Raw genomic sequence first — 26,136 nt, forward strand, 5'->3', positions numbered from 1 at the left:
GTGTGAAGGATCGTGTAACCAAGAGCTCTAGCTTTTTTTTGCTCCATCCAGTGAACTGTGAGTTACTTCCAGCAGACCTTGTTTCTTGGACGCTTAGTTGCACACTTGCAGTGTTACAATTCTGATAGATTTTCTGATACATATCCTCACAGTCTTGATTACAGCTTTAGTCACAGGCTTTCTTATTCAGTGCATCACAGGTTCATGTGTAAGGCAGTCCAAAAGCTTACTCATGATTTACAGTGCTAAACAATAGATCAGCCTCTTCTTGGGAAAGTATCTAAGAGGCTATCTTTAGGAAACATGTCTGTGAAATGATGTGCCTGTCTATTGAATTTTGGTTGCCTATTATATAATTGTTCTTGAAGCTTGGGCTTTTTAATGTGCTTTTCAACTGTGTTTGTAGACATGCTATTTTGAGAAATCTATATTCAACTAACATTTTGGTCTTATTTCTGTGGGATTGCTGTGTTACAGATTACCTCTTTACGTGAAAATTGTCATGAATTTTCCCAGACCAAAAATCAGTGTTTGTGTTAATAAATACATTTTGGCAACTCTAAGAAATGGTACATTAAGAGGTACTACAAAATTAATTTCAAATTGCAGGGAGATGGTGGGGCACAGCAACAAATCCTTCATGTGGGGATTGCAGCATTGTGTTAGGTAAGATACACAAATCAGGCCAGAAACATTTGAATAGGACAGCTGCTACTACAGGGTACTGTGGTACCTGACCATTCCATGGTTTAGCGCTGTCTGAGGAGAGAGTGGGAGTCATTGGATTCCATTCCCATGGGAACTGTTGGAGACTGTCTCCACAGAGATGTGCAGTAGCAGCACAGGCTGGTAATAAGAAAAAAAAAAAAGTTGCAATACACACCAGGATCTTACAGTATGTTGTAACATCTTACAACAGGGTTTTTTGGTTTGTTTTTTTTCATTGTTTTGCTGAGGTTTTTTATTGTCACAGAAGTGTGGTGGTGTTCTTACACTTTCATGTGTTTGTGCAGCTTTCAGTGAAGATTTTCCTAAGCTAGTAACACTCAGTATGTGTTAACACAGGTTGAATGCAAAAATAGGAGAACCTCACGTATTTTACAGAGGAGAGTACCTTTTTTTTTTCTGTCTTTAGATGTATAACTAGATGTCCTCTTTTTGTCAGCATTACCTTGAAAATAAGTAACTGTTACTGGTCTTGTTTTAAATTACACTGTTCTGAAACTCCTCTGTGGTACAGGTAAGCATGCTTGTACATGAACACACACATATATATATATATATATGTGTACTACACAATCTGCTGCTGAGATCACTAACAACTAGAAGACCTTACGGTTGCCACCAGGATGAAATTTCTGTTTTGGTGGAAGGATACTAAATCTATGGTTAGGAAGTGTGCCACAGAAGAGGTCCATGGTATACATTGTATAGAATATTTTGAGGACACTGAAAACAATTATGTGCCTAGCACAGAACTCAGCTTTCTGTCCACAGCATTAAAACCTCAAATAGCTTGTTCTGTGTACTAAGTGCTCCTGCTGTGATTCATCAGGAGAACAGTAAAACGTATGTTTGAGAGATTTCAAGAGCCCCTTGGTGAGAAACTGCGTCTTCTGCTATGAATTCAAAGCTTCTCAGTAGATGATATAATCATTATTTTGGCATCTTTTTCCAAGCTAGAATGGAAGCTCATAGAACAGCAAATAACATGTAGTAGCACTTTACATTAAACTTTTCTCAGTAGGCCTGCTTTAGGTTGTATGAAAGGGAAGTACTTGGGATCTGCTTAGACCATCACTCAACATACAATATGAAATGTCTTACTAGGGAACTGAATGAGGAATCAAAACTGACTTAGGTGAACACCAGCTGCTGTACTTGCCAAAACAAATGGAGACTACAGACACTTAACTGGGGATATATAAATTGCAAGATTTCCATAATTATGTTTATTATGATGGACCTTGCCCTCCCCAAGGTCTGATCTTAAGCAGACTTTTAAAATCTACTCAGGTTGCAGGCAGAAATAGACTAACTTCAGTCTGCAAACCTATTTCATTAAAAGCATTAAACTATACATTCATGAATTGTTGGATGCAGTCTCTCCTCTATGATGTAATACACTAAATTAATCCACTAGAGAAGCGTAGTACTGTAGATCAATACTAAAGGGGTAACTAAATGATTTAGGAAATGTTACTATCTGCTGGTTCCAATTCTGTGAAGTTCTTTGTTTAAAAATATTTAGTTAAGCAGTCTTAGCTGATCACTTACTATATCCTATGATCATTTTCCCTTTTTTTCCTCACTCTCCTTTAAAGTATCAACAAATCCAAAGTCTTGCAACAGCAGACATTTCTCATCTTTTAATAATGTGTGCTGAATAGATTGTGAAATTAAACAGCAGCAAGATCACAGAATCACAGAACGATTTGGGTTGGGAGGTACCTTAAAGATCATCTAGTTCCAACCCCTCTGTCACAAGCAGGGATGCCTTCCACTAGACCAGGTTGCTCAAACCCCATTCAACATGGCCTTGCATATGCAACCGTATAAATATATATATGTATTTATACATATGTATGTATACATATTTGTATGTATATTTATATGTATAAATACATATATTTATATATATTTATTATATGTATACATATATTTATACATATATATGTATATGGCAACTGCAGCCAAAAAGAGGAGAACCTGTGAAAGCAACAGCCCTGCAGACATCCACGTCAGTGCAGAAGGAGGGCAGGAGGTGTTCCAGGTGCCAGAGCAGAAATTCCGCTGCAGCCCATGGTGCAGCTCATGGTGAGGCTGCTGAGCCCCTACAGCCCGTGGAGGTCCCGTGGAGGTTAAACCGTCCCTACGAAGGGTCAAAGATACTTTTGTAAACGGGTGGCCTGCCTACGTTTGCGAACAGTTGTATCCCCCACCTCGCTACCCGAAAAACATTACAGAAAGATCCCAAGACCGCTCCAGACCCGGGCAAGCGGAAAGCCTGCGCAGTGCGGAGCCGCTCTCGCCGCAGCTGTCCCGTCGCGGCGGGGGCTCTGCAGACAGGACCCCGCTCACCTCAGCGGCCGCCGGAAGGGGCGTGGCACGCGGCGCTGCGGCCTGTGAAGGCTCCGCCGGAAGGCGGGCCGGTGGCGGCGCGTCGATGCGGAGTCGGCGGGCCCCAGGGGGGGATGCCGGGCAGGAAGTCCTCCCGCGACAAGAAGCGGCGCCGGTCGCGGTCCTGCTGCCCCGAGGGAGCCGCGGTGGACAGCGGTGACAGGAAGCGGCGGAGGACTGAGTTTAGCCACGGCGCCACAGAGGTAGTGCAGGAGGGAGGGGCAGCCTAACGCTGCTGCGTATCCTCCGCCTCTGACTGGGAGAGCTCGGGCCGCTCCCCGTTGCCGTCCGCCCGTCTCCCTTCCGTGGCGCCCGGCGGTCGCTGCCGTTTGGCTACGACAGGGACCGTGGGCCAGTGACCGTGCCCTCTTCTCGGCCGGCAATTGCGGCCGGCTGCTGCCCGCGCCGCACCGGGCAGAACGCGACCGGTAGCAGAGACATGCCAGTGCGGCCTCCGAGGTGAGGCTGGTCCGTGACCGGCCCTGGGTGTGGGTCTCTCCGAGGAGATGAAGGTGCGCCAGGACACGCACTCGCGTGACGCACCCTCCTCAGTGAAGTGTGGGATGTCAAAGCGTGTTTCTGGCTGTAAATTACGAGATTACTGATGTTACTGTACAGCAAATCAGACAAATGGATTTTTGCTGCTTTAAAGCATGCTTTCACGTATAAACAGCAGCTAGGTATTTGCAGCTAATATTTTACAGTGAGTGTTTAAAAGCATGTTTCACTTCCTTAAGCGTTTAAAAGTTCCTCTTTCATAAGAATGGTTTCAGTAACTAGAAGTGTAGCTTCTGTAATGCAGTTACCTTGCTAGCTAAAACACTGTAGGGAAGTTCAGAAGTCCACCTTAAGATGCACCTTATGAAGGGAAAACTGTTGCAAGCATGAATGAGGCTGTAGGTTTCCTTCTTCTGCAGTTCACAAAAAAAGGTGGAAACACTACTTGTTCTCTTTTATTATAGGAAGCAAAATGCAGTGTGCCACCTGGAGAAAAAGTGGAAGAAGCTGATCAGCTCAGTGACATAGAAGAAGGAGGATTAGATCTCAGTGTGTCACTCAAACCTGTCAGTTTCTACATCACAGACAAAAAAGAAATGCTTCAACAGTGTTTCTGTGTCATAGGAGAGAAAAAACTACAGAAGATGCTCCCTGATATTTTAAAGGTGCTGAAATACTCTTTATCTTTTATACATACCTTTTATATACCTTTTTTTACAAGCTGGAATGCTTGTATAACAAAACACATCTCTCACATATAGTGGATTTCCAGCTTAAAAGCTGCCTGTCTGTTTCTTAAACAAATGCCTTTGACATTTGTTTATGTCTTTGAAAGCGAGACTTTCTTAAGATTTGATGTAGTTATTTCAGTTTACTTCTTTCTTCCAGTGCTCAGCCATTGCTGAACTGTGGGCTACATGTTTGTATACTGTGTCTCTACTTGTTATGTAAATGCAAAAGGAATTTCGTAATTGTGTGCACTAAGATTCAGTAGTGTTGTTCACTAATAGATATGCTGTTTTCTTAATGAAAGGTTGATTTCTGTTTGTGTCAGCTGAATTTCTTTGTATGGCATTAAATTAAAATCTGTGATGAGGCAGTAAAACCCCTTCTTGATAAATAGCTTCTGAAGTTGTAACTTTTGTGGACTTTAGTGGTAGTGTTCCTAGTTTTACTGGCTTAGTACATGTGCCCTTTGAGTCTTGTGAACGGCAGGACTTGGTAAAAGTAGGTTAGGTTACTAGTCTGTACAGAAGAGGCTGCAGACGAAGTGCCGCCTGCAATGCAGGTGTTTGTTAATAGTTTTTAAAATGTTGTTGCTTAATTATGTGATTCACCTGCTCCCGAGTGATGGAGAATTAGGACCAAACACGGCTATAATTGTTTGGTGTTGTGTGCTTCAGACACATGGCCCAATATTTCTACTGTTCAGTGTTGCAGCTGCAGTAAAAACTCCACGCCACAGATCAAGTAACAGATACTGTTGTATTGCTTCATCTCCTTACCACCATTCCAGAAAAAAGCATACACGCTATTTTTGGTAGTTGTCAAAGCTGAAAAGCCTACCTGGTGTTCTTCAGCAGTTCTGTCAATGAAGGTCAGAATAGGGAGAGGACTTGCATTCTGAGTTAAGTCTTCATTCAACACAGTCAGAGTGCTACTTACTATGATTACTCTTTTATTCATGATTACTCTTTCCTCAGAAATTTTTAGTAGTTTGCGGTCTGTCTTATCTGTCTTAGAACTGTTCCATGGATGAAATCAAAAGGCTTTGCTTGGAGCAGTTGGAGTTGTTATCTGAAAAAAAGCTGTTGAAGATACTTGAAGGTATGAATGAAACTTCTAAGTGCCACTGTACCCCAGAAAGTAGTCTGCTTCTAAACTGGATTTTCACTCTCTCTCTAGTTACTTTATAAATACATATATGCACTAATAAGTATATATTACTTATTATTACTTACACATATTAGTATACACACATATGTTAGTGTTATGTATATATACCTGCTAATAGCATGTATGGGGGTGTGTATGTGTATATATGCTGGTTTTGACCTTTTAAGCTTGAATAAAATTGTCCATTGACTTAGACGCTATTCAGAACACATTCAGAAAATAGTAGTATAAACTTCTTTTCTTTAGTACCCAAATGAAGAACAAAGCTTTTGACTCATTAAAAAAAAAAAAAACAAACAAAAAAAAGAAAAAATACCCAAACAAACCTAGGAGTATAGAGGTATTGTTTGAAATCCATTAATTTAGATAAACTGACATTAAATTGTTTCCTGATTCCCTGCAGGGACATCTGCATAACTGCAATACCAGTTCAGTTACATTAGCAATTGTACTAGGATATTTGGTGTAGTTAAAGGATTATGGGTGGATCCCTCTGCTCTGCTGAGACAAATGGTTCATGAACTTAAATTAAGGATATGACATTCCAGCTTTTCAGTACCTTCTTGAACTTGTTATTTGAGGGCTGTAGCATTTATTTGTAAACATATTCTGTCTTCTCAATGAAGTGGAACTCTTTGAATCTTGAATGTTGCAGAGTACCTTGTATTATTTTTGTCTCCTGTGCTTTATTTTTAGTGTCTATAGTATTGTACTAGTAACATGTATTCTGTTGGGTATTTTCATAATACTGTAGAACTGAAAAATGCCAGCCACCTGGCTAGCAGAAAACTCACAAATAAGGTTTTTGGTTTTGATTAAGTCTAATTTTAGAGCATCTGCTTTAACTGAGGAGAATAAACTTCTGCTGATTGCAGTCGTTAAGAGTAAGCCTAACTATATAGCATTAATTATATCACCTGCTTAAATTTTCATGTTTGACATTGTGTTTATTTAGGCAAGATTGGAGCTGATTCTGATCCTGAAGAGGAAGCAGATGGAAGAGGCAACACTGGAGGTGAATCAGTCAGTCAGTGAGTAAAAGACAAAACATTGAATTTAAGATTCCTGAACAATGCAGTCATTTTTTATGAGAAATGATCAAATATAACATTGGAAGACTTGGTCACTATATCCTTGACTATGTAATTACTTCAGCTGAATGACAGTGAGCTGTGACTGCTAGCAAGGACTAAATTGTAAAGTGACTTTGTCACCTTATAATGTTGTCTGAAGCACGTAACTGGGTTTCATAGTGGTTTTACTGCCCGCTAGCTGAGTTGTGGTAATTGAACATGTGCACACTCCTAGCCTGCAGCAGAAGTGAAGTAATACGGTTTAGGTTAATGCTCTTTCAGTGAGATACAGCAGGTTAAGTAGCCTGTTCCCACTTAATTCGGTGAATTGTTTATTTTCAATTCAGCTGAGATATATCACTCCTCATGCACTCTTCTGTTCCTTCATTCCTGACCCAATTGAAGCAACATGTTCTCAGTCAGGGATGTTGTAGAATGTCTAGAGTTCCAAGAACAGAAGCTTCTAGTTTCTTGGTTTTAGGTTGGCATTTGTCAGTTTCATAAAGGCCAGTACTTTTTAAACTTTTCTTAAAATACTTGTCTGTTATTTGAAAACAAGTCTTCTGTAGTATATTACAAAGTCAGTTTATTGAATAGGTGAACTCATCCCAACAGTTTCTATAGAAGTAGTGAAGGGAAAAAGAAAGTTACTAGTTAACACCCACAATTTTTTGAGTCTAACTGGGTTGTAAAAGACAAAAAGCTTTTCCGTTTTCATTGCTGACCTGATTACAGTTGGTCCACTGATTCAGTGCACAAACTTGATAAACCTCTGACACAATACAAGACTATACCAATGTTAGGCACATTAAAGTTCCTTGTAGTTGCTGGTTTAGTTGGTTCATTTAGGTGTACCAACTAGAAACAAATGGTTAGGAAAGGTGGTGATAATAATCCATATTTCACATTCTGGTCAGTATTTTTGATTTAAGGGACCTGGTTTCTGATCCTGTCTTTGACTAAGAACAAATTATAAAGTTATTGAATGAAGTAGTTTTTCTTTGATCACATCTCATCATACAAATATACTAGCAAATGGAATGATACTAAGTTAAGTTATGTTTCAGTTTTTCTTGTGTGATAGTTTTGATACTTCCTGGCACTATTTCTTCTGGTGTTCCATTTAGAGCTGATTTGTGACTGTATTCCCGTTTTTGCTATTTATTGCTTACATGATCTGTGAATGGTGTCAGTACACCTGTTTATGTAGATTAATTTTCTTACTTTGGACATCGCCCATGCCTGGGTATTTAAAAAAAAAAATAAATACAAAATATGTTAAATACCAAGTCTCTATGTAAAGGAGTCTCTGTTAAATGACTGATATTTTGCCAGTAAATTTCTAAATAAATTAGAAGACAAACTTGTTGGCTGAGGAAACCATGAAAAATGCCCCAGGATTTTGATTTTTGGAGAAATAACATGTTTTCTTTAAGGCCTAATTCACAAGCTCTTTACTATTGCAAGATACATTAAATGCTCTTCACCTTTAAGAGGTATGGCAGGATTAGTGCTGCTGGATTTCAGAAAGGCAGTTCCATGGCTGCATAGTTCCATGGCTGGAAGATGTTTCAAAACTACTCTTGAGACATGTATTTATGACAGTAGATTGAGTGAAGTCTTGCTTATATGCATTACTTTATAGTAATGATTTGAGCTACTAAAAGCCTAAAAGGGGGAAATTGTTACTGACAATTAATGAATTGAAAAAAAAATAAGCAAGTGGGATTTACTTTTTTTTTAAATAGCAGGTATCAGAAGATACTAAATTGCCTGTGGCAAGTAGGAAAGTTCCAGGAAAACACATCCATAGGATATAAATTGCAGTTTGGGAATCTACTGGTTTTATGTTGCATGAATAATATTCCAGGTATAAGCAGTGAGTAAACCAAAGTGAGTTGGTGGTGTTTACCTTTTCTCATAGCTGTGTTGAGGTATAGCAGAATTAAAACTGACCCAAGTTCTTCAACCAAAACGTGACAAAGCTAGGTCACCTTATGTTGCTGATGAAAGATGTGAGGAGTAACTGAGAGCAAAAATAGGAAATTATGTTTAAAAAATGTAAAAAGCTGAGAGATATTGATCAAAGTTATAGAGCAGATTGCTTCCTTTGATGAACAGAATCATTGAGGTTCCCCTCATTCTTATATCTCTATCTCCACCCTGATTAATATTTCAGACCCAACCAAGCTGGTCAGGCAAGATATGTTGATGTAGGAATTGTGACTTCCTTCCCCTTAAAATGCAGTGGGTGAAAAAATAGTACTGCTACACAGATGGGTGCTATCTCAGAGCCTTGTCTCATAGGTTCAGCTGTGTTAGCCTTAACAATAAAAAAAAAATGGCAAAGCTGTTTGGATGATAGAGAAATGAAGGAATAGGAAGAAGTAGGTGAAATGGGGACAATTAAGGTTTATATTAATCATTAAGCACAGTGCTCAGTAAGTAGAGCAGTATTACGCTTTTACAACTGTAAAATTCCACAAGCCCTTTTTACGAAGTAGTTCTAATCTTCTGGCATTTAGGTTAACTGTTTTCATAACCTCTGTGTAAATAAATGTAAATGCAAGTTTGCAAAACTTCAGAAAATTTGTGTTTCAGCCAGAACAGAAGCAAGTCAGTCAGTAGGCAGGGAAGCTAAAGATGCAAGAGTGAACAAATAGGGAAAACCGTACTGATAAGCTTAACTTAGGTTGTTTGTAATCGTTGTCACATTTTTAATTGTAACCTGAGTTTAAATGGGTGAATTTGTTTGCCCTGGAAGAAAAAAGACTTTTCAGAATTAAAAAGGCGGTTTCTTTTTTTTTTTATTCTTGCTGTTCATTCTTCCTAGTTTGTCTTCATTACTTGTTTTCTTGTAAATGAATACTTTTTTCTCCATTTTATCAATGACACAACATTAAAGCTTCTTTGTTTAAATAAAGCTTGTCTTAGTTGTTTTCATGGACATGTAAACATGGGAGGTGAAAAGCAAATGATAAGTAAAAAATTTGTTAATTGATTGGAAACATTGGTTTATTTCTTTTATTCTTTTATTGTTCCTAAAAAAAAAAAATCAACGAACTTGTACCTTCAGCAATCTATATATCAGTAGAAATCCAGAAATCTTAAATTAATACGTCTGAAGAAATTACAAATGTATTAAAAAATACAGGCTTTCTTAGAAGGGTGTAGTTTGACCATCCCTCGTCCTGCTGGCATAGAGACTTATCTGTCTCTAAATACCAGCTTCCTGTCTGTACCATCTAAAAGGAGCAGAGATTTAGTTTCTTCAGGTGCAGGGAAGATTGCAAAATGCAGATCTTTGTGTGATGTTTTGGATGGTATTGCATCTGTAATTGTAAATTGAAAAAAAAAGCCTGCCTTTTTCTGCTGCACGTATCCTCATTCTGACAGCAGAACTGGAAGTCCTGAGGCTTATTCCTAAATTTCAGCTCTATAAAAGTTTCACGTTTCCATTAGCATGTAAAACACTTGCTCTGTTATTTGTCGCTAGCTGCTTCCTGAGTTAAACACTGGAAATCCTAGAATAAGCCAACAAGAGAACTGAAGAAGCAGGGCAAGTATTTGCCAATAACTGTAAATTGCTGTTACAATAGATAGCTTTGTTGCTTCACTTTGTGTAGATTTTTGGTTATGCAGTTCTCAGATTTTTGTTAGTGTTTCTGTGCTACTGTCTGCCGTGGAATATTGTTAAACCAAGAGCATTGTTGTATGCTATGCTTCCAAACTAAATGACAATTAATTAAAAAGAGTTAGCCAGTTCATGTCCTACAAAATGAAGGAGACATTCTTCCATCTCATTCAAAAGATATTAGCATGCTCTTGAGACCTTTTTTCCTGTTCCCTGTATTGACTCTTGAAATACCCTCTAACAGAAAGACTAAGTAAATTATTTGCTGTAGTAATAAAACATATAGTGAGAGAACAAGCATGCTGGTATTGTTAGTGATCATATATTCTTGTGTATAACGTGAGCAAATTATCTTTTGCTTTGAAACTCTAATGTGCTTATTTTTTTACTGTGTGAAAATTTGCAATTTAATATTCACTCTTTCAAGAATTCTTAGGCTTTTTAGTGCTTTGCAGTCATAAGTCCAGTATTGCTTGTTTTGTTTTTAGAAAGGTTAGTATTTTAAAGGTGTGCCTTGTTTTAACATGTTTTGCTCCTGGGTACTGGGCTGTTCCAGCATGCCATTGCCATCTGATATTTGCATCTTTAGGGCAATTTGGTTATCTTCACTGTTTGGAATCACTGGAACAATAGGCTACATGAGTCACTGAACAGATATATCTGCATTTGGCCTCTGTTCACTGTCTTGTGTTCTGGTATCTTCAAACTTCACCTGTAATCAGACTGATGGACCTTTCATAGCTCATTAAACTGATTAGCATCTGTCATTTAGGATACCTTTCCTGAGGACCACTGCTTCCTAAGGACTTTTTTCTTTTTTTTTTTTTTAGTTCTCATTTCTCATGGAAAGCGGCCCTTAGAAATTTTCAGGAAGCTTATGAGGACCTGGGACTCAACTAGAAATTTTTTTTAGACTTGGAACTGCCAAGACAAATTTTAGTTTAGGAAGGTACATAACCTTTATGCCAAAAATAGCAGAGATACTGATCTCAAGGCTCACTCCAGAGATTTTTCTTATGTTTCTTAACAACAGTTAAAAGCCCTGTAACAGCATGACTGTATCTTATGTTGTCAGACTGTCTTCTTGCATGGTACATTAAGATACATTTTTCTGTCACAGAACTTTTCCTCCTGGTCTCTCACAACAGTTACTACTATTGAAGGTTGATATCCTAGTGACCAACCAGTGTTGCAGTTTTAATCCTTAGCTATCTGCTCTTTTGACCAGTACCCGTTTTCCTGACCTGTGCTGCTGTTTTACCTCACTCTTCATAATCTGCTGGAGTTGTACCCAGCTACCCTCAAACCTGAACTTCTTTGTCAGCTGTGCAGATTTCTGGAAGTAACAGGTTCTATAAAGAATCCATGTATGTGAGCCCAGGTGAACACTGCACTAGTGTGGAGCATATCAATGTGAAAAGCTAGCATAGGGCAAATAGATATTCATAGCATTTGTCACCAATGAAGTGTAGTAGTTAGCTTCTTTCTGCTGAAGAGAATATACTGTGCAAATGTTTTTCTGTTAAACTCAGCATTTTATTTTTTTTTATCTCTTGAAAGAGTGACTTTGAACTTAACTGTTATCCTGAGGGGGAAGTAGATTTAAAGACTGATAAGAATATAGAGATACAAATCACTATGATCACTTATGATCATGGCATGGAAGAGGGTATTAAATTTGTATGCTGGTGTGCCGTGTCTTAATTTTAGGTTAATACATCTTCTGCTGACATTGTTTGAAGACATGATGTTGTGCTACCCATCCTTAGCCCTATAAGCAATATAGATAATTAGGACAAAAAGTATTTTTACTAACAAACTAAACAAGGTTAACAAGACCAAAGCTAAACTGAACTGAAATGCTTCTGCTTGGCCACAAGATGGTGCAGAATGCCTGCCTGTTAAATGAAGTAGTGAAAATTAAGAAAAACAGTCGAATCCAATCAATTTGGAAGGAGTAAAATGTGCTATAGAAGTACTTTTGGTTTAAAAAAAAATTGCTGACATATGTTGCTTTAAAGAGAACATTGATTTATTTCCATCAGTGATAGCTGTCAAGGCAACAGGAGGAAACTTTACAAGTTCTGGTGAATGGGTTTTCTTTATTTGATAATTTCTTTTTATGTAGCTGTTAAAATGGGTGTAGGTGATTTCAGCTGATGCTAGACCTCAGAAGCTCTGAGGCTTCTGTCAAAGGAGTGATCGTAATTCCTTAGTGAAATTTGGCATTGGAGCTCAGGGTGATACGAGAGATGTCAAGTTTCTTGCCTGGATACTGTTTGTTTGAAGTCTGACTTTCCCATGGTGCTGTCCAGTGCAGAGGTGTTCAGATGTTCAGTTCAAAATTATGAATCGTGTTTGTGTGAGGAAGGATAGGGTAGGGGCAGCATGAGCTGCTTTTGCTCCTGGTGATGACCAGGGTATATCACCAGCTTATTCTGGTTGAAAGTCAAGTGACTAAATCGTTAGGAGTTGTGGATGTGGTGCCTGACACCAAGACCTCTCATACTTGCTGGCTAGACTAGCCTGAGGTTTGTTAGTGAATTACAAGCATCTCCATACATGCTGATGCATTACACTGAACTTCCTTGAGGAAGCGTACACATTTTTCATTCTGTCTAATTTGTGGCAGTGCAGTTCTGCAGGCCTCTATGATCTATGGTCTCCTTTGCAGTTGCAGGCACACTACATGCGTGTATACAGAGATTAATATCCTCTCATTTGGAAGAATGGTATGGTGATAGAGTTCAGTAAGAAGGCAGGACAAAGCTGTTTATGCTCTACTGGCCCTTTATAATTTTTTCTTTTTTTCCTTTTTTTATTTTTTTTTCATGGTCTCTCTCTCTTCTCACCTTTTTCTTCCTCTAAATATCCTATGCTGCCTTACATGTTTCTACACTCCCCTTAAAAGACATCTGCCAGTATGTTTTGGGCAATCCTGAAATGCTCTTCCACAGCATCCTGTAAAGACCCCTTTCCTCCTATAGACAGTAATACCCTTCAGTGTATGAAGTGATTTCTCTAGCTGACTGCTCTTACAAGGTTTTATTGCCAGAAGGATGGGTTGGTTGCTGTCCTTTCACAGCCCTAGGAGCAGTTCAGGCAGGGTGATCCCTCTACATTGGTGAAGTTACTCAAAGTCCTCTGCTTGCCATTTTCTTGGGCTCCTTGCTAGGTCTTTGTGCTTATGGTGCCTCACCATTAAATGCATAACCTAATGGACAAGACAGTACAATGGAGAACTGGGTGAGATAAGCTTTGGCAAGTGACAAGAGACCAAAACCTGAAATTCCTGTGAGTGCGTTATGGACAGGTTTTGTTGGTGGTCTGTGCTGGCAGCTGGCCTAACCCCACCCAGTAGTGGAGGTGGGTAGAGAAATGTTAATATCCAGGAGTCCAGCACTGTATTAAAGCGGAGGACCAGCAAAGGCTTGGTCGTAAGCTGTGGCTTGCGCTCTGAGTACTGAGAGGGTGTTTCCCCTGATATAGGCTGCACAGGCTAACTGGAGTAGTCTTAGTTAACTGTGACCACATGGGGGTGTGTATTGGAGCAAAACTTTCTACCACAGCCTGTCCTCTGATCTACTTAATAACTTGAAAATGGTGATGTCATGTTGAAGTCCAGTGATTGCCCAGTGTTCCTTTTCCCCCATAACAGCGGGAGAGAGACTCTCACTAACATGTCTAAACCACCACATACAGCAGACCTTTTTATTTGTTCAACACATACACACACAGATACCACATACAGCAGACAAATTTTATTTGTTGAATTCATGGGTTTATTTTACATCTAACGAGTGAGGGCTGTAATCCATCCTGCAACACCTCTGGCCTTTGTAATACAAGACTGATGACTGGAATAGAAAACAAATTGGAAAACTCTCTTGTTAAGAGGCAAAGTTTAAATAATTTTCTGAAGGGGTTAGCCATGCATACAGAACTTTCCGCTCAGCACAGCTATTTGAATCTAGTTGTATCCATTCTTTCTCCTTCAGCCCTGCCTTGGAATGGAAGTTCCAACAGGAATTAAAAGGCTGTACATTTTCTTTACTAAGGTGCAGAACATTTAGAAGTCTTTCTGGGTGCTGTGTGCTACACATTCTCCTTTATTATTCCATGCTGCCATACACATTTATGTAGCGATGGACACAAAAAGTGGGAGAAATAGAACAGTCTATTGATTTGTAATGTTTGCTACTACAGAAAGGGAAATAGCAATCAAAATAACTCTCTCTCAAGCCAGGATGGCTAAAAGTGTTTTGGTGTTCTCCCTCCTGACACAGTGATTGGACACCTTAAAAAAAAAAATAAAAATCTGTATTCAATTTTAGGAAAAGCCTTCAGGTCATTACGGAAAAAACCCAAATGTTAAGTCATTATATTTACATCTGTGTTACCAGAATACTGCTCTCCTTTTTATAGGGCTGTTTAGCTACTGCAGCATAGTTGCATTGATTCCATATTAATATGTATGAAACCAGTGCTGCACCAATATTTAGGGTAGGAAATCGGCAGTTCAGTTGTCAAGATGCTCACTAAATGTGGCCACTGAACTCGTCCTGTGATTCTGGTTCCTTCTGCCTTCCTCCTTCCTGTATATTTCTCAGTATTTTCACAGTTTATGTAACTAGTCTGTGCAGAATGTGTGAAGGACATGAACACTTCATGGAAGTATCTTTTCCTCGTATTTTGTATAAAGCAGTTGAAACTTTACAGGTCAAGGGTAAAAATCCTGAAATAGAAGAAATAAGAGAAATGCAGATACTGAATACAATCTCAGTTGAGTTGCATTTCTTTCTAAAAAGTGTGCCTTTGTGAAACTGTGAGGTTGTGATGTAGGAGAGGTGGATGGTTGTGGGGTGATTGTAACTTCATGAAAATAGCTTCTTGATTTCAAAAGAAAACAGTAAGCACTATATAAATGCAACTGAAATGATAGTTTTTTTTCAAGTCATTCAACTGTGTGACTATTTATTCTGAGTTTCAGAGAAAAGCTCCTAAGGGACTACTGGTGAAGATTATTACTCTGAAAGGCCAGAGCATAGTGGAAATACTTACTTTAATTTCTCCAATTAAGTTTCACGTAATTTCCACATAATTTCTTCAATTAAAGTAAATGTTTCGTAGAAAGTTCTCTTAAATTGTAAAAGGTATAGATTAAGATATTTTCTTACTTGTTTCCAGACAGGACAACAGTATAGACTCTACATCCTGTCTCAGAGAAGACAAGCTGGAAAGTCAGGAGTCGAAACAAGGTATGTGGTGGAGAAGGCTGAAAATCTGTTTTCTTGCTGTTGGGCAGGGGCTAATTCCAGATAACTGACAGCTCTCTTTTGAACAGTAGCTGCAATCTACTGTAGCTGCAAGAGAAGCACCTTCTTAGAAATCAGTTTGCATGGGGTTACAACATCTCCCTTGGGACCAATTTCAGAAAAGGAGAAGGGAACATTGAAGAAGACATTGTAGTAACTTTGGCTAAAAGCAAATTGCAGCTGTTCAAAAATTTGCTACGTTAGCATCTAAAACATATCTGAGGCTCTTGTGAGATTCGTTTAGCTCTTCATATCTAGTTTTTCAGCTGAAGAGAAACTTCAGTAATTTCAGTTTCTTGGTACAGGCAATTGCTAATAATGCTATTACCATTTGCTCTATTCTTTTAGAGTCAGTTCTGCTTTCTGTTGAGATGATAGGAGAGTTGACAGTACTCTGTTTTGATATTCACAGAAATCCATTATAATAATTTTTTTGCCAAAGGACTGCTTATAATTTTGGTCAGTCTTAGTATGTGGTACCTGGCTTGCTTTGACTGTAGAGCTGAGGTCCAATGGTACAGTGCTTAATACCCACCACTCCCAATAACTGACACATTTTTCTTGAAGTTAGTTCCAGGGGAAGTGCCCACTTAAATCTTTGAATCTCTGAGGATGAACGTTGTCTTGTATATTTTCTCTTTTTAAATGCAAAAATGTAGTGGGTGAGATATTCAGAAACTACAGTGATTGAAAGAATAGAAAATGCAAAAGCCAGGTAGGTTAGTGGTGCACATTTGATTACCTGCTGCATCAGGAAACAGTTTTCGTAACCTGCATTAGTATTTGTTGTATTCCAGTCATTAAGTCATCACTGTGTAATGACTGCCAGTATTATTTTCTTGCACAAAGCGCTAGAATTGTAGGTGTTCTGTCTGAGTCTGCTTATTTTCATTTAGACCAGCTATATGCAGTAACATCAGAAACAGCTTTTCCAGTCAAAGAGGTTTGCAAATTCTTCTAAGCTATATGTCTCTCCTGCAAAGATCTAACATTATTTGCTTCCTGCAGCTCCAGTTTTGCAGTTCAGAATGTTGTCTACAAGATGTCTCTTGGAATAACTTTATAAAAAATGTTGGTTTTTTTTTCCTGAAGTAGTTAGTGAGGGGAATTAAACAAAGAGGAAAGAGTCAAAAGCATCAAAATTTTTAGGAGCAGGTTGTTGTGGCTTCGTGAGGAATGCTTTAGGTGTTGCTTGTTGTACTATATGGACTGACCTAAGAACTGACAGATTTGCTGCAGATCTCTTCACTTTTCTGTTATGAAAGGGAGTTGATGACTGTTGTAGGTGATTGCTTCATTGTTGTTTTTTATGACTTAATCAACCAGAGTATCATGATGTCTTTGGGCTGTAACAGTGGCTCCACTCAACATGTTAGCTTTAAAGAGCTTTTGAGAATCAAAATTCATCCCTATGAATTTAAAAATGTAACTCTAATCATTCTGCTGAGCTGCAGTGTGTTATGCTATGGAGAAAAAAAAAGAATGAGAGGGTATGCAAAAGTGGATAAAATAAAACTAAAAAATGGAATTAAGCGTGCTAAAAGAATTTTGCAACTGTATCTGAAGAAAAAATGAAAACTTATCAAAATGAAAAAGATAATGAGAAATATGAACCATGATCTTTATTACTGGGTAAAAACACACTGCAAAAGAGGGTAATAAAGCCTACCAGCTAAATTCAGATCTGTAGGCCAGTGAGCTTGTATGAGTGCAGTATTACACATTTTTGGAGGCAGTATTTCTAAATTGGAACTGAAATGCCATGAAAAATTGTAGCCTGTGATCAGGAGTGAATATGTGAATATCTTTAATCCTGAATCAATAAAATCCTTAGAGTTAGTTTTAAAATGATACTGTTGCTTATAAAACCAATTTGAGGTTTTTTGACTAGAAAATAAGAATTAGTTTGCTTGCCTGCCTCTCTCTCTCACTCCCATCCCCTCATTATTTTTTTTTTAAGCAGAAATTGTGCATTAATAGCTTTCTTAGTAGTCAGTATTGATTATTTTTTTCTCCACACCCTCAGGATAGCAGCAATGTCATAAGCCCCAAGAAAAACAGATCTTTTTTAAGGCTTTTGTGTACTGCTAATGAATTAAATGCATGCATGTACCAAAAGGCATTTTAAAATATTTTGAAAGAGAGTAGTATTTTTCTAAAGCCTTGTTTAGAAGCTTTCTTTTAAAAGTGCTCTCTTTTTAAGGTTGGTTGATTAAACTGATTTGGAACAAAGAATTTAATTTTTCTAATCCATATTCTACTGTTATTCTTGTATAAGAGCTTCCACCTAATGTGAGGGGTTTGCACAAAGACTCAAGAAAAAAATAAAATCACTGTGGGTGGGGAGGCTTTTTACGCTTCACATTTGTGTTTTCTTAAAATCTCACATTTATTCTGTTGCATTTTTAAATATTTTCAGTATAATAAAAGGCAGTGCAACAGGAGTGTAAACCAAAAACTTCTAAAAATGTTGCTTCTAATATCCTTTATTCCTTTTTAAAGGATTTTTTGTCTTGTATCTGAAACTCATGTCAAAAGAACATTCTTACTGAGAATTATTAGAAAAAAAATTGAGAAGTTTTCCAGCAGTAAAACATGTGTGACCATCTTGAGCAAAAAAGCCAGTGATAGGAAGATAATTATAGGTATTAAAACTATAGGTTCCTGCTGTGGTAGATTGCATTGTCAATGTTTTTTTTAACATACTTTGAATGTCAGCCAGATTGTGACTGCAGGCTCTTAAAAAAAGGAAGTACTTGCTTGGATTTTGAGTGTATAGATTGTTTTGTTGTTGATGAGCAGTCCCTGTAAATCTGTACTTCTGCCTTGCAAATTTGAGGTTCAGGAACTCAAAGGTATGGGTTGATGAAAGTAACAGTTAAAAAAAAAAAATCAATGGCTCGATTAAAGTGAATCTTTTAAAGCCGGATGTCAACACACTAATTTTAAGAATCAGTCACAAAATTGCTTAAACTAGAAGGGACTGTTCTGTGACCATTGAACCTGATGCTCCTGCTCTGCCAGGTCAGCTAGAGCAGGTTGATCAGGACTGTGCAGTCGAGTTTTGAACATGTATAAGGATGGAGACACTCCAGCCTCTCTGGGACACCTGCACTGGTGTTTGACCACCCTCAAAGTATAAAAGTTAAGTATGTTCAGATGAAATTTCCTGTGTTTTAATTTTTGCCTATTGCCATTAATCCTGTTAGTGAGCAGTGCTGAGAAGAATTTGGCTCCCTTGTCTTCATGCTGTCCCAGATTTTCAAAGGAGAATTAAAAAAAATTTTAAGAACAGGTTTGCAATACTGTCTGAATATATCTTAAAGAATATTTTGGATATATAGAGAATCATTATAGACTAAAGTAACTTTTTCAGAATGGTTTGGGTTAGAAGACACCATAAAGATCATTTAGTTCAAGCTCCTCTGCCATGGGCAGGGACTTCTTCCACTAGACCTGGTTGCTACAAGCCCTGTCCAACCTGGCCTTGAACACTGTCAGGAATGGGGCAACCACAACTTCTGTGGGCAGCCTGTGCCAGTGCCTCATCACCCTGAGAGTAAAAATTTTTTTCTTAATATCTAATCTAATTTAATGTCATCTTAAACCAGTCCCCCTTATTCTGTCACTATGTGCCCTTGTGAAAAGTCCCTCTCCAGGTTTCTTGTCGGCCCCTTCAGGTACTGGAAGCTGCTCTAAGGTCTCCCCTAAGCCTTCTCTTCTTCAGGCTGAACAAGCTCAACTCTCTCAGCCTGTCTTCATAAGGAATGTAAACTTTCTTTGAATCTTTATGGTAAGAAATTGTATGTATTTCAAACCCACAGATATTTAGCTCTAGAACCCTGTTGTTAATTAGAGGGAACACAGCTATACCTTTAGATAGTGATACTACCTAAACTGATTATAAAGCTTTAGAATCAGTAACTTTACCATCATCTAATCTATAAATTGTTTTAAGCAGGATCAAGTCCTACTGTAAGTTCCCACAGATTAAATGATTGGTGAAGAACTAATAATTTCTGAAGCCAGTGTGTCAAAAGCAGCAGTCTCACTTTAGCCGAATTATGAGAACAGTTGCTCAGGTTCTCTTAAGAGTTTTGCCTTTTTTTAGTTGCACTGCCTCCTCTATTTTTATTTTTTTTTATGTTTTAATAAAATGCAACTTTTACCCAGCATTAAAAGTCAATGCCATAACTGTGTTCATGTTTTTACTGAGTCAAGTGTCTGAAGGACTTCTGAGAGATTCTGAATTGTAAGTGGAGATTGTTTTACTACTGTAAAAGAGTACTCTGTTTAAAATACATGAAATAGTTTTAAAGTGGCATTTCTAAAAGTACGTTTTGAAAACTTTACTAAGTTTACTTCAAAGATAAACAGTAATCAGTTTTGCACTGCAGAGTCTTCCTTGTTATAAAAAAACCTCAAGACATTTTAATTGGGAAAATAGATCATGTAACTCCATAGGATGGAATAAATTTTCGTGGTACTGCTGCTTTGCTATACTGCCTGTTCTTCTAAATGAGCATAAAAATGCATTAACAGTTGTCTAAATTAGATCAGTCTTAAAAGTTGGAGGAGAAAAAAAGGAGGAATTAGTTGTCTTCATTTCATGAATCTTTTTTTGCAACTCTTCATCTGCAGAGAAACCCTTTAAGCAGAAGTGATACTGTAAGTTGAAAGAAAAACGTTTCTGTTTGGCAGCTGTATGATTGTTACGCTTGTGTTACAGGCAAGGGAGAAGATAGTGATGTCCTCAGCATTAATGCAGATGCATATGATAGTGACATAGAAGGCCCATGCAATGAAGAAGAAGGCCCAGATGTGCAAGAGAACCCTGTCAGAAGTGGAGCCAGTCAGTTAGACGACCTTCAGAAGGACATTGAAAAAAGCGTGAATGAGATACTGGGGTTGGCAGAGTCCAGCTCAAAGGAGCCCAAAGCAGCAACCTTAGCCATTGCTCCATCAGATGTTCAGCCATCTGCACAGCAGCTGGAGCTTCTGGAGCTTGAGATGAGGGCCAGAGCTATTAAGGCTCTGATGAAAGCTGGTGATGTAAAGAAACAGCCCTGAGATTGTTTAGATTAAATTTTCAGTGTTTGTTTTGATGGATGTGATGTCTGTTATCCTCAGTGCTAACCTATGTTTGGGTTGAGTATGACATTCCTCATTCAAAACCTATTCTGTATCATGACCTGTGACTTCAGCTGCTGATAGTTGGCTTCATTGCCTTTAGTGTGCTGCTTCCATGATGTGCACAGACAGAGTAGTTTGATGCTTCACCGAGATACCGAGATCAGGTCTTTTTGTGTTGGGTTGTCTCCTCTAGGAGTCACAGAATATAGAGCTCTATATATATGTATATATACCAGGAGCCTGCTGCCTTTCAGAAAGGTTAGGAAAATCAAGTTCTTTCTAACCCCATGGTTAGAAATTACCAGCTGTTTTGTTTATTAACAACTTGTTCAACTATTTGAGAAATTTGATTTATATGTACTTCGTTAAAAATAACATTTTTAAGGGGTCTTTCATTGTGTGACTGCCTTCAGCAGTCTGTAAAAGGATTTGAGATTACTTATTTCTCTTTGGCATCCACCTCATCATAACATAGGTATTTTGAAAAATGAATGATTATTCACTTAAAAGCATACTTAAATATTAGGAAGTTGAATTCCTGAAGGAAGGGATTTTTTTTTTCTTTTCAAATACACAGTTGAACCATGGTATTTTTAAAGTTATGAAAGTGCCTGAAAGTGACAAATAGTGGATTTTTATACTGTTTGTCATGTAATTTTGTCACTCTGCTGTTTATGTCCTGTGTCATAACTGAAATAAAGAAAATGAGGTTTTTTTTCTTGACTGTGAAGCTTTTTTTGCTGTTTCATTTAATATTTAGGGCAACACAGCAAATCAGGCTATTTAGAAGACCTTGAGGTTTTTAACATTTAACTGATGCAGTTACGTCACCTGTAAATAGGAAAATCCACCAAACTTCAGTATATATGTTTTTTTAGAAAGGACATTTATTTTATAAGGTTTTAAAATTATTCCACTTTTATCCATTTCAAGGGCATTTCTCTGTAAATTGTATTATAGGATTAATTTTCCTCCCATGATTTCTTACAATTAAATAACTATGAATTTGTTTTGATTTAGTGCTGGTTTTATACTTGGCTGCTAATTAAACCCATAGAATCATAGCATGCAAGAATGGTTTGGCCTAGAAAGGACCTTAAAGATCATCTGGTTCCAACCAACCCGCTGTGGGCACTAGTTGGGTTCCTTCCACTTCCACTAGTCTGGGTTGCTCTAAGCCCAGTCCAACCTTGAATGCTGCCAGAGTTGGAGCATTTACCACTTCTTTGGGCAACCTGTGCCAGTGCCTCACCACTCACAGTGAAGAATTTCTTCTTTATATCTAACCTAAATCTACCTTGTTTATGTTTGAACCCATTCCCCCTTTTCCTTTTAAAATATTTGTGTTTTGTTTTTGTACACACACACAGATTGATTTTTATTTTTTTTTCCCCTTAGGTATGAAGTTTGCGAATCTGGTCCTTGTTAAGTGAAACTATTATATGTTGTTAGTCCTGATTTTCCCTTTGTTGTTATCTATAAAGTAAATTAGATACTTAGCAGCAGTACCATAGATAATTTCAACATGCTATTTTGTAATATTACTCCAGATGTTCTATGCAAATATTATGTCTTTTTCATTTCCTCCCTTTATTATCTTCCCTTTCCTTTTTTTTTTTCCTTTAACCTGCTTTCTACCATTTTCCTTTCTTTTTTGGTCATGAAGTGCAATGTCTTCAGCAGCAAGCTTATATATTTCCTAACGTCTTACTGAGTTCCTCCAGAATCAACACTATTGTGAGTACAATGATAGAAAAATAGTGCAGTGTAAGTTTGATTATAAACTAAAACCTGTATTAAATATAGCTGAGAATTACAGTGTTCATTTGCAAAATTATGGCAGTGACCTGAGTGAATTTCTCCTGACTATTCTGTTACTGATGGCAGAAACATTTTTTGTTTTTAGCAAATGGAGGATGTAAGTTAGAATATATATATCAAATTCCAAAGGTAACTTAACTGTGTGTGCATGTTGTCTCTACTTAATTTCATTTGGCTGTTTGGTGAATTTGTGATTTATTAGATTACAGGGAAACAAAAGCAGGTAATGAGAGACAGCTGGCAAAACCTGATGTGCTGTCTTGTTATTTGTAGAGTCAGAGGCTAGTGGAACTGTGTTTGACTGTAAAAAGAAGTTTTATTGCTGCTATGCTTAGTTCCTTAAGGCAATGAACACTTCACTTTGCCTGCTATGGAAACAAAAAATCTCACCTCAAGGACGTTTGTTTCCTAGTCCTACTGTGCAAACAGTAGGAAAACTTATCTCCTATTGTCTGCCTCTCTTCTTTCCTGTCAGTGTTCATTTGCCAGTTCTACAGTGTGCCATAGCATTGATGAGGCTTGCAAAATCCCAAGCAATAGGAACAAACAAAATTCAGTCCTTAATACTGAAGTAAAATGTGCAATACGGTAACAGTTGATAGAAAGAATAAATGTTTATAGACCTCTATCTTTCCTTTGCTGCTGGCACTCTCAACACTTGTGGTTTCGTCAGCCACCAAGGTGATTTCCAACTGACTGCATACTGCTGTGTGGCTCACATGTATTTTTGCCAACCACGGAAGTGCAAAAGGTTACTTCATGCAGAAGCCATGCTTTGGTAAAGGTGTCGTGGGAAAGCTGGCTGCAAATCAGGTTTAATTAAAAATATGTTTCCTGTGCCACCAGAATAACTTAGTCAAATATACAAAGTCCCTTCAGGGATGTTGTAGAACCATTCATTTGGCATCAGGGAATACGGCTAGGAAGACTAGATAAACTAGAATGTAGTTCTCTTCCACTGCCCAGCTGCTGGAGGTATGTGTCATTTCTTTCTGAACTAAGCTTTGTTTACCTATTGGCTTTCCAGGTCACCTTTAAAAGTTCATTTTGTAGTATGCTGAACTCTCAAAGGTTATTATTTCAAGGTCTGTATCAAGAAGTTGTGTATGCTAACTTTAATAAGCACTGCGACAAAGAAGAAACAGGTTTGCTGTGCATCTGACAAAGAAGATTTGTAATTACAGCCTAATTAAATTTGAAATGAAAAGAGAAGGATTCCAAGAAAATTAAATTAAGCTGTTTACAAAAATAAAAAATATGATTGTGATTGATTACACAAGCGCTAATTCATTTGTAGGATATTGTATCATTGCTGCATAGGTTGAAAACAGCTCAGATAAATTATATGGGTTCCTGCACTGATTTATGTTACTGCACAGTTAAAAAAATCCATTTATATGGATTACATATGAATTACATTAACACATAATATTTAAAATGTGTTAAACAATTTTTTTGTTGTTCACTTCTAAACATCTCTTTGATTTTTCCTGGAAAAATAAAATTAATTTTTCTTTTGAAGGAAGAGTCAATTTGTATGTAAAATGAAGTCATGAATTATTTATGAAATTTTAAAACAATTCTACGGGGTTTTGATCAACCACTTTATTGGGAAAAAATATACACTTGGTGTTGGTCAGCATGAGGAAAAAGACCCTGATTATATTCTGGCCTGCAACAGAAATATATTCGAATGAATTTTGTCTGTCGTTATAGATGAAGCATAGTGCTTTTTTTGAGGAGGAGAGATGACTGTGCTTGTATTAGGTAAATGAAAAGGTGTGACTTCCCAGAAAGCCAAAAGTATCTATTATTTCTGTTCAGATGCTTTAATGTTATTTTTATGATGATTTGATGGAGAATAATAATTCAGGAGGCCACTTTTGAGAGGCAAATCACAGGCATTTCCTCAGTAAAGAATTAGTTCTGTTTGTAACACTATGATTTTGCTCATGAGACTTGTGCCTTGCATAAGTTTTCTTAAGCTGTGTTACAAAATACATTATTTGCTGTTTAAAATTATTGTAATTATTAGTCACAGTGAATGATAATTTTGATCACTGACTTCAGGTTGCTTCTAAGTAGGTGCAGGCGTAGAACATAGGGGATCAAATCATCTGTGTAGATATTTGAGATGCTGCAGTTCTCCCAGGATACTTTTGAAATGCGGCATTAAACATGAGCAGCATGGCTCTGTGTTGTGAATCTCACCCACTGAGGCAGCTGGGTAGCATTCCTGCAGCCTTGTCTGTGTTTGCAGAAGCACAGTTTCACAAACAGCAGCCACAGTGCGGGGACCCTGTAAAGGGGCAATTATGTCTCTTCACCAGACGATTCCTTATGTGGTGGGGGCTTTAAAGATTGTAAATGGTTGCTTGGTTACTACTATTATTTTTAAAGTATTAGTCTACAAAAGCAGTTGTCTTTACTGAAGTTACTTCGTTTTCGTCTGTAGATAAAGCATGTCAAGGTTTTCCTAAAAAGTAGCAACCGATAAAAGGTTTTGTGCACATGAATGCATAGCAACTTGTTATATGTAGGGCATTTTAAATGCCCATCTTAAAATTGTTAGCACTGATTTAGCTTTGTGAGATCACTGATGCTGGTAAATGTGCCCTTTTCACAGAAGATAATTGAAGATTAATTGTGAAATAGGCGTTTTAGCCAGGAAGGGGGATGAAGTGGTTGATGCAGAAATATAGAGAACAACAGTGTAACTTTAGGAGCGCAAGCACCAAATTAAAAGCTGATTATGAAGTCATCTAATTTAGTCCCAGCAATATAAACCTTCATGTTTATTGCTAAATCAATCTGCCATATACAGAGAGCAAACAATGTTAACTTTATTTATGGCCAAATTTAAATGTTAAAAACCTGGATTTTTTTTCCCCAAGTCTCATGTTTCATGGGCATTAATATTAAAATATGTGAGCAGAATACATGAAAGCTGGATGAAAATCTTAATCTTGTAAAAAGACTTAACCCCATACTAGTTAATCAAACTGATTCTCAAAAGCCTAAATGTAAATACTGCATGGTTATTACATTGTACAGCCTAAGTAGTCATCTCTGAAAAGAAAAAAAGAAAGTTCATTCAGTGCATCATTGCTTTCTTCAGCACCTTGGAAAATGTCATCTTTCCTGATGGGATCTGTCTTGATTATTGTCAGACTCAAAACTGAATTTTCAACTTTTGCATCAAATTGGTTCTGCAAAGTTGATCGAGGTGGGTATCTTACACCATGAAATGTTGAATCTGTGATCTTGCATTCCATTTCCATTTTCTTAGTTACAAAATACCAGTTTTATTTCCCTGGAATACTGTGTGCAAGCTCTGCATGGCTATATCATAGGCAAATCTGTTGGGAGTGGAACAAATGCAGACAAAGTCTTATAAGATTAAATTGAATTAAACCTGGCAAGAAGGGTCAAGGACAGCAAAAAGAGCTTTTTTAAATACATGGCAGACAAAACTAACACCAGAGGCAATGTAGGCCCACTGATGAACGGGATGGGTGCCCTGGTGACAGAAGATAAAGAGATGGCAGAGTTACTGAATGCCTTCTTTGTCTCTGTCTACTCTGCTGCGGGCAGTCCTGAAGAGCCCTGTACCCCTGAGACCTTAGATGAAGTCAGGTCGACGGAG

The 26,136-nt window shown here is 37.8% G+C and overlaps 1 protein-coding gene across 1 annotated transcript; it reads left to right on the forward strand.

Annotated features, from left to right (window-relative positions):
• Positions 1-3,097: 3,097 nt before the first annotated feature.
• CAAP1 (caspase activity and apoptosis inhibitor 1) lies at positions 3,098-20,816 on the forward strand. The gene is made up of 6 exons (XM_057417049.1): positions 3,098-3,323; positions 4,083-4,283; positions 5,361-5,445; positions 6,470-6,545; positions 15,409-15,479; positions 20,266-20,816. The coding sequence occupies exons 1-6, from the start codon at positions 3,195-3,197 to the stop codon at positions 20,604-20,606; spliced, it is 903 nt and encodes a 300-aa protein (XP_057273032.1). The 5' UTR covers positions 3,098-3,194; the 3' UTR covers positions 20,607-20,816.
• The last annotated feature ends 5,320 nt before the right edge of the window (positions 20,817-26,136 follow it).

The sequence above is a fragment of the Pezoporus wallicus genome, unplaced genomic scaffold (assembly GCF_028554395.1).
Source record: "Pezoporus wallicus isolate ANWC-B61680 ecotype Strahan unplaced genomic scaffold, APGP_CSIRO_Pwel_v1 contig_2771, whole genome shotgun sequence".
NCBI lineage: Eukaryota > Metazoa > Chordata > Aves > Psittaciformes > Psittacidae > Pezoporus > Pezoporus wallicus.

Excerpts from the sequence above, each read along its gene's own strand:
- CAAP1 (XM_057417049.1), top strand. The coding sequence starts at position 3,195 with ATGCCGGGCAGGAAGTCCTCCCGCGACAAGAAGCGGCGCCGGTCGCGG. Across the intron at positions 5,446-6,469 it reads GCTGTTGAAGATACTTGAAG|GCAAGATTGGAGCTGATTCT; the intron begins GTATGAATGAAA and ends GTGTTTATTTAG. Across the intron at positions 15,480-20,265 it reads AAGTCAGGAGTCGAAACAAG|GCAAGGGAGAAGATAGTGAT; the intron begins GTATGTGGTGGA and ends CTTGTGTTACAG.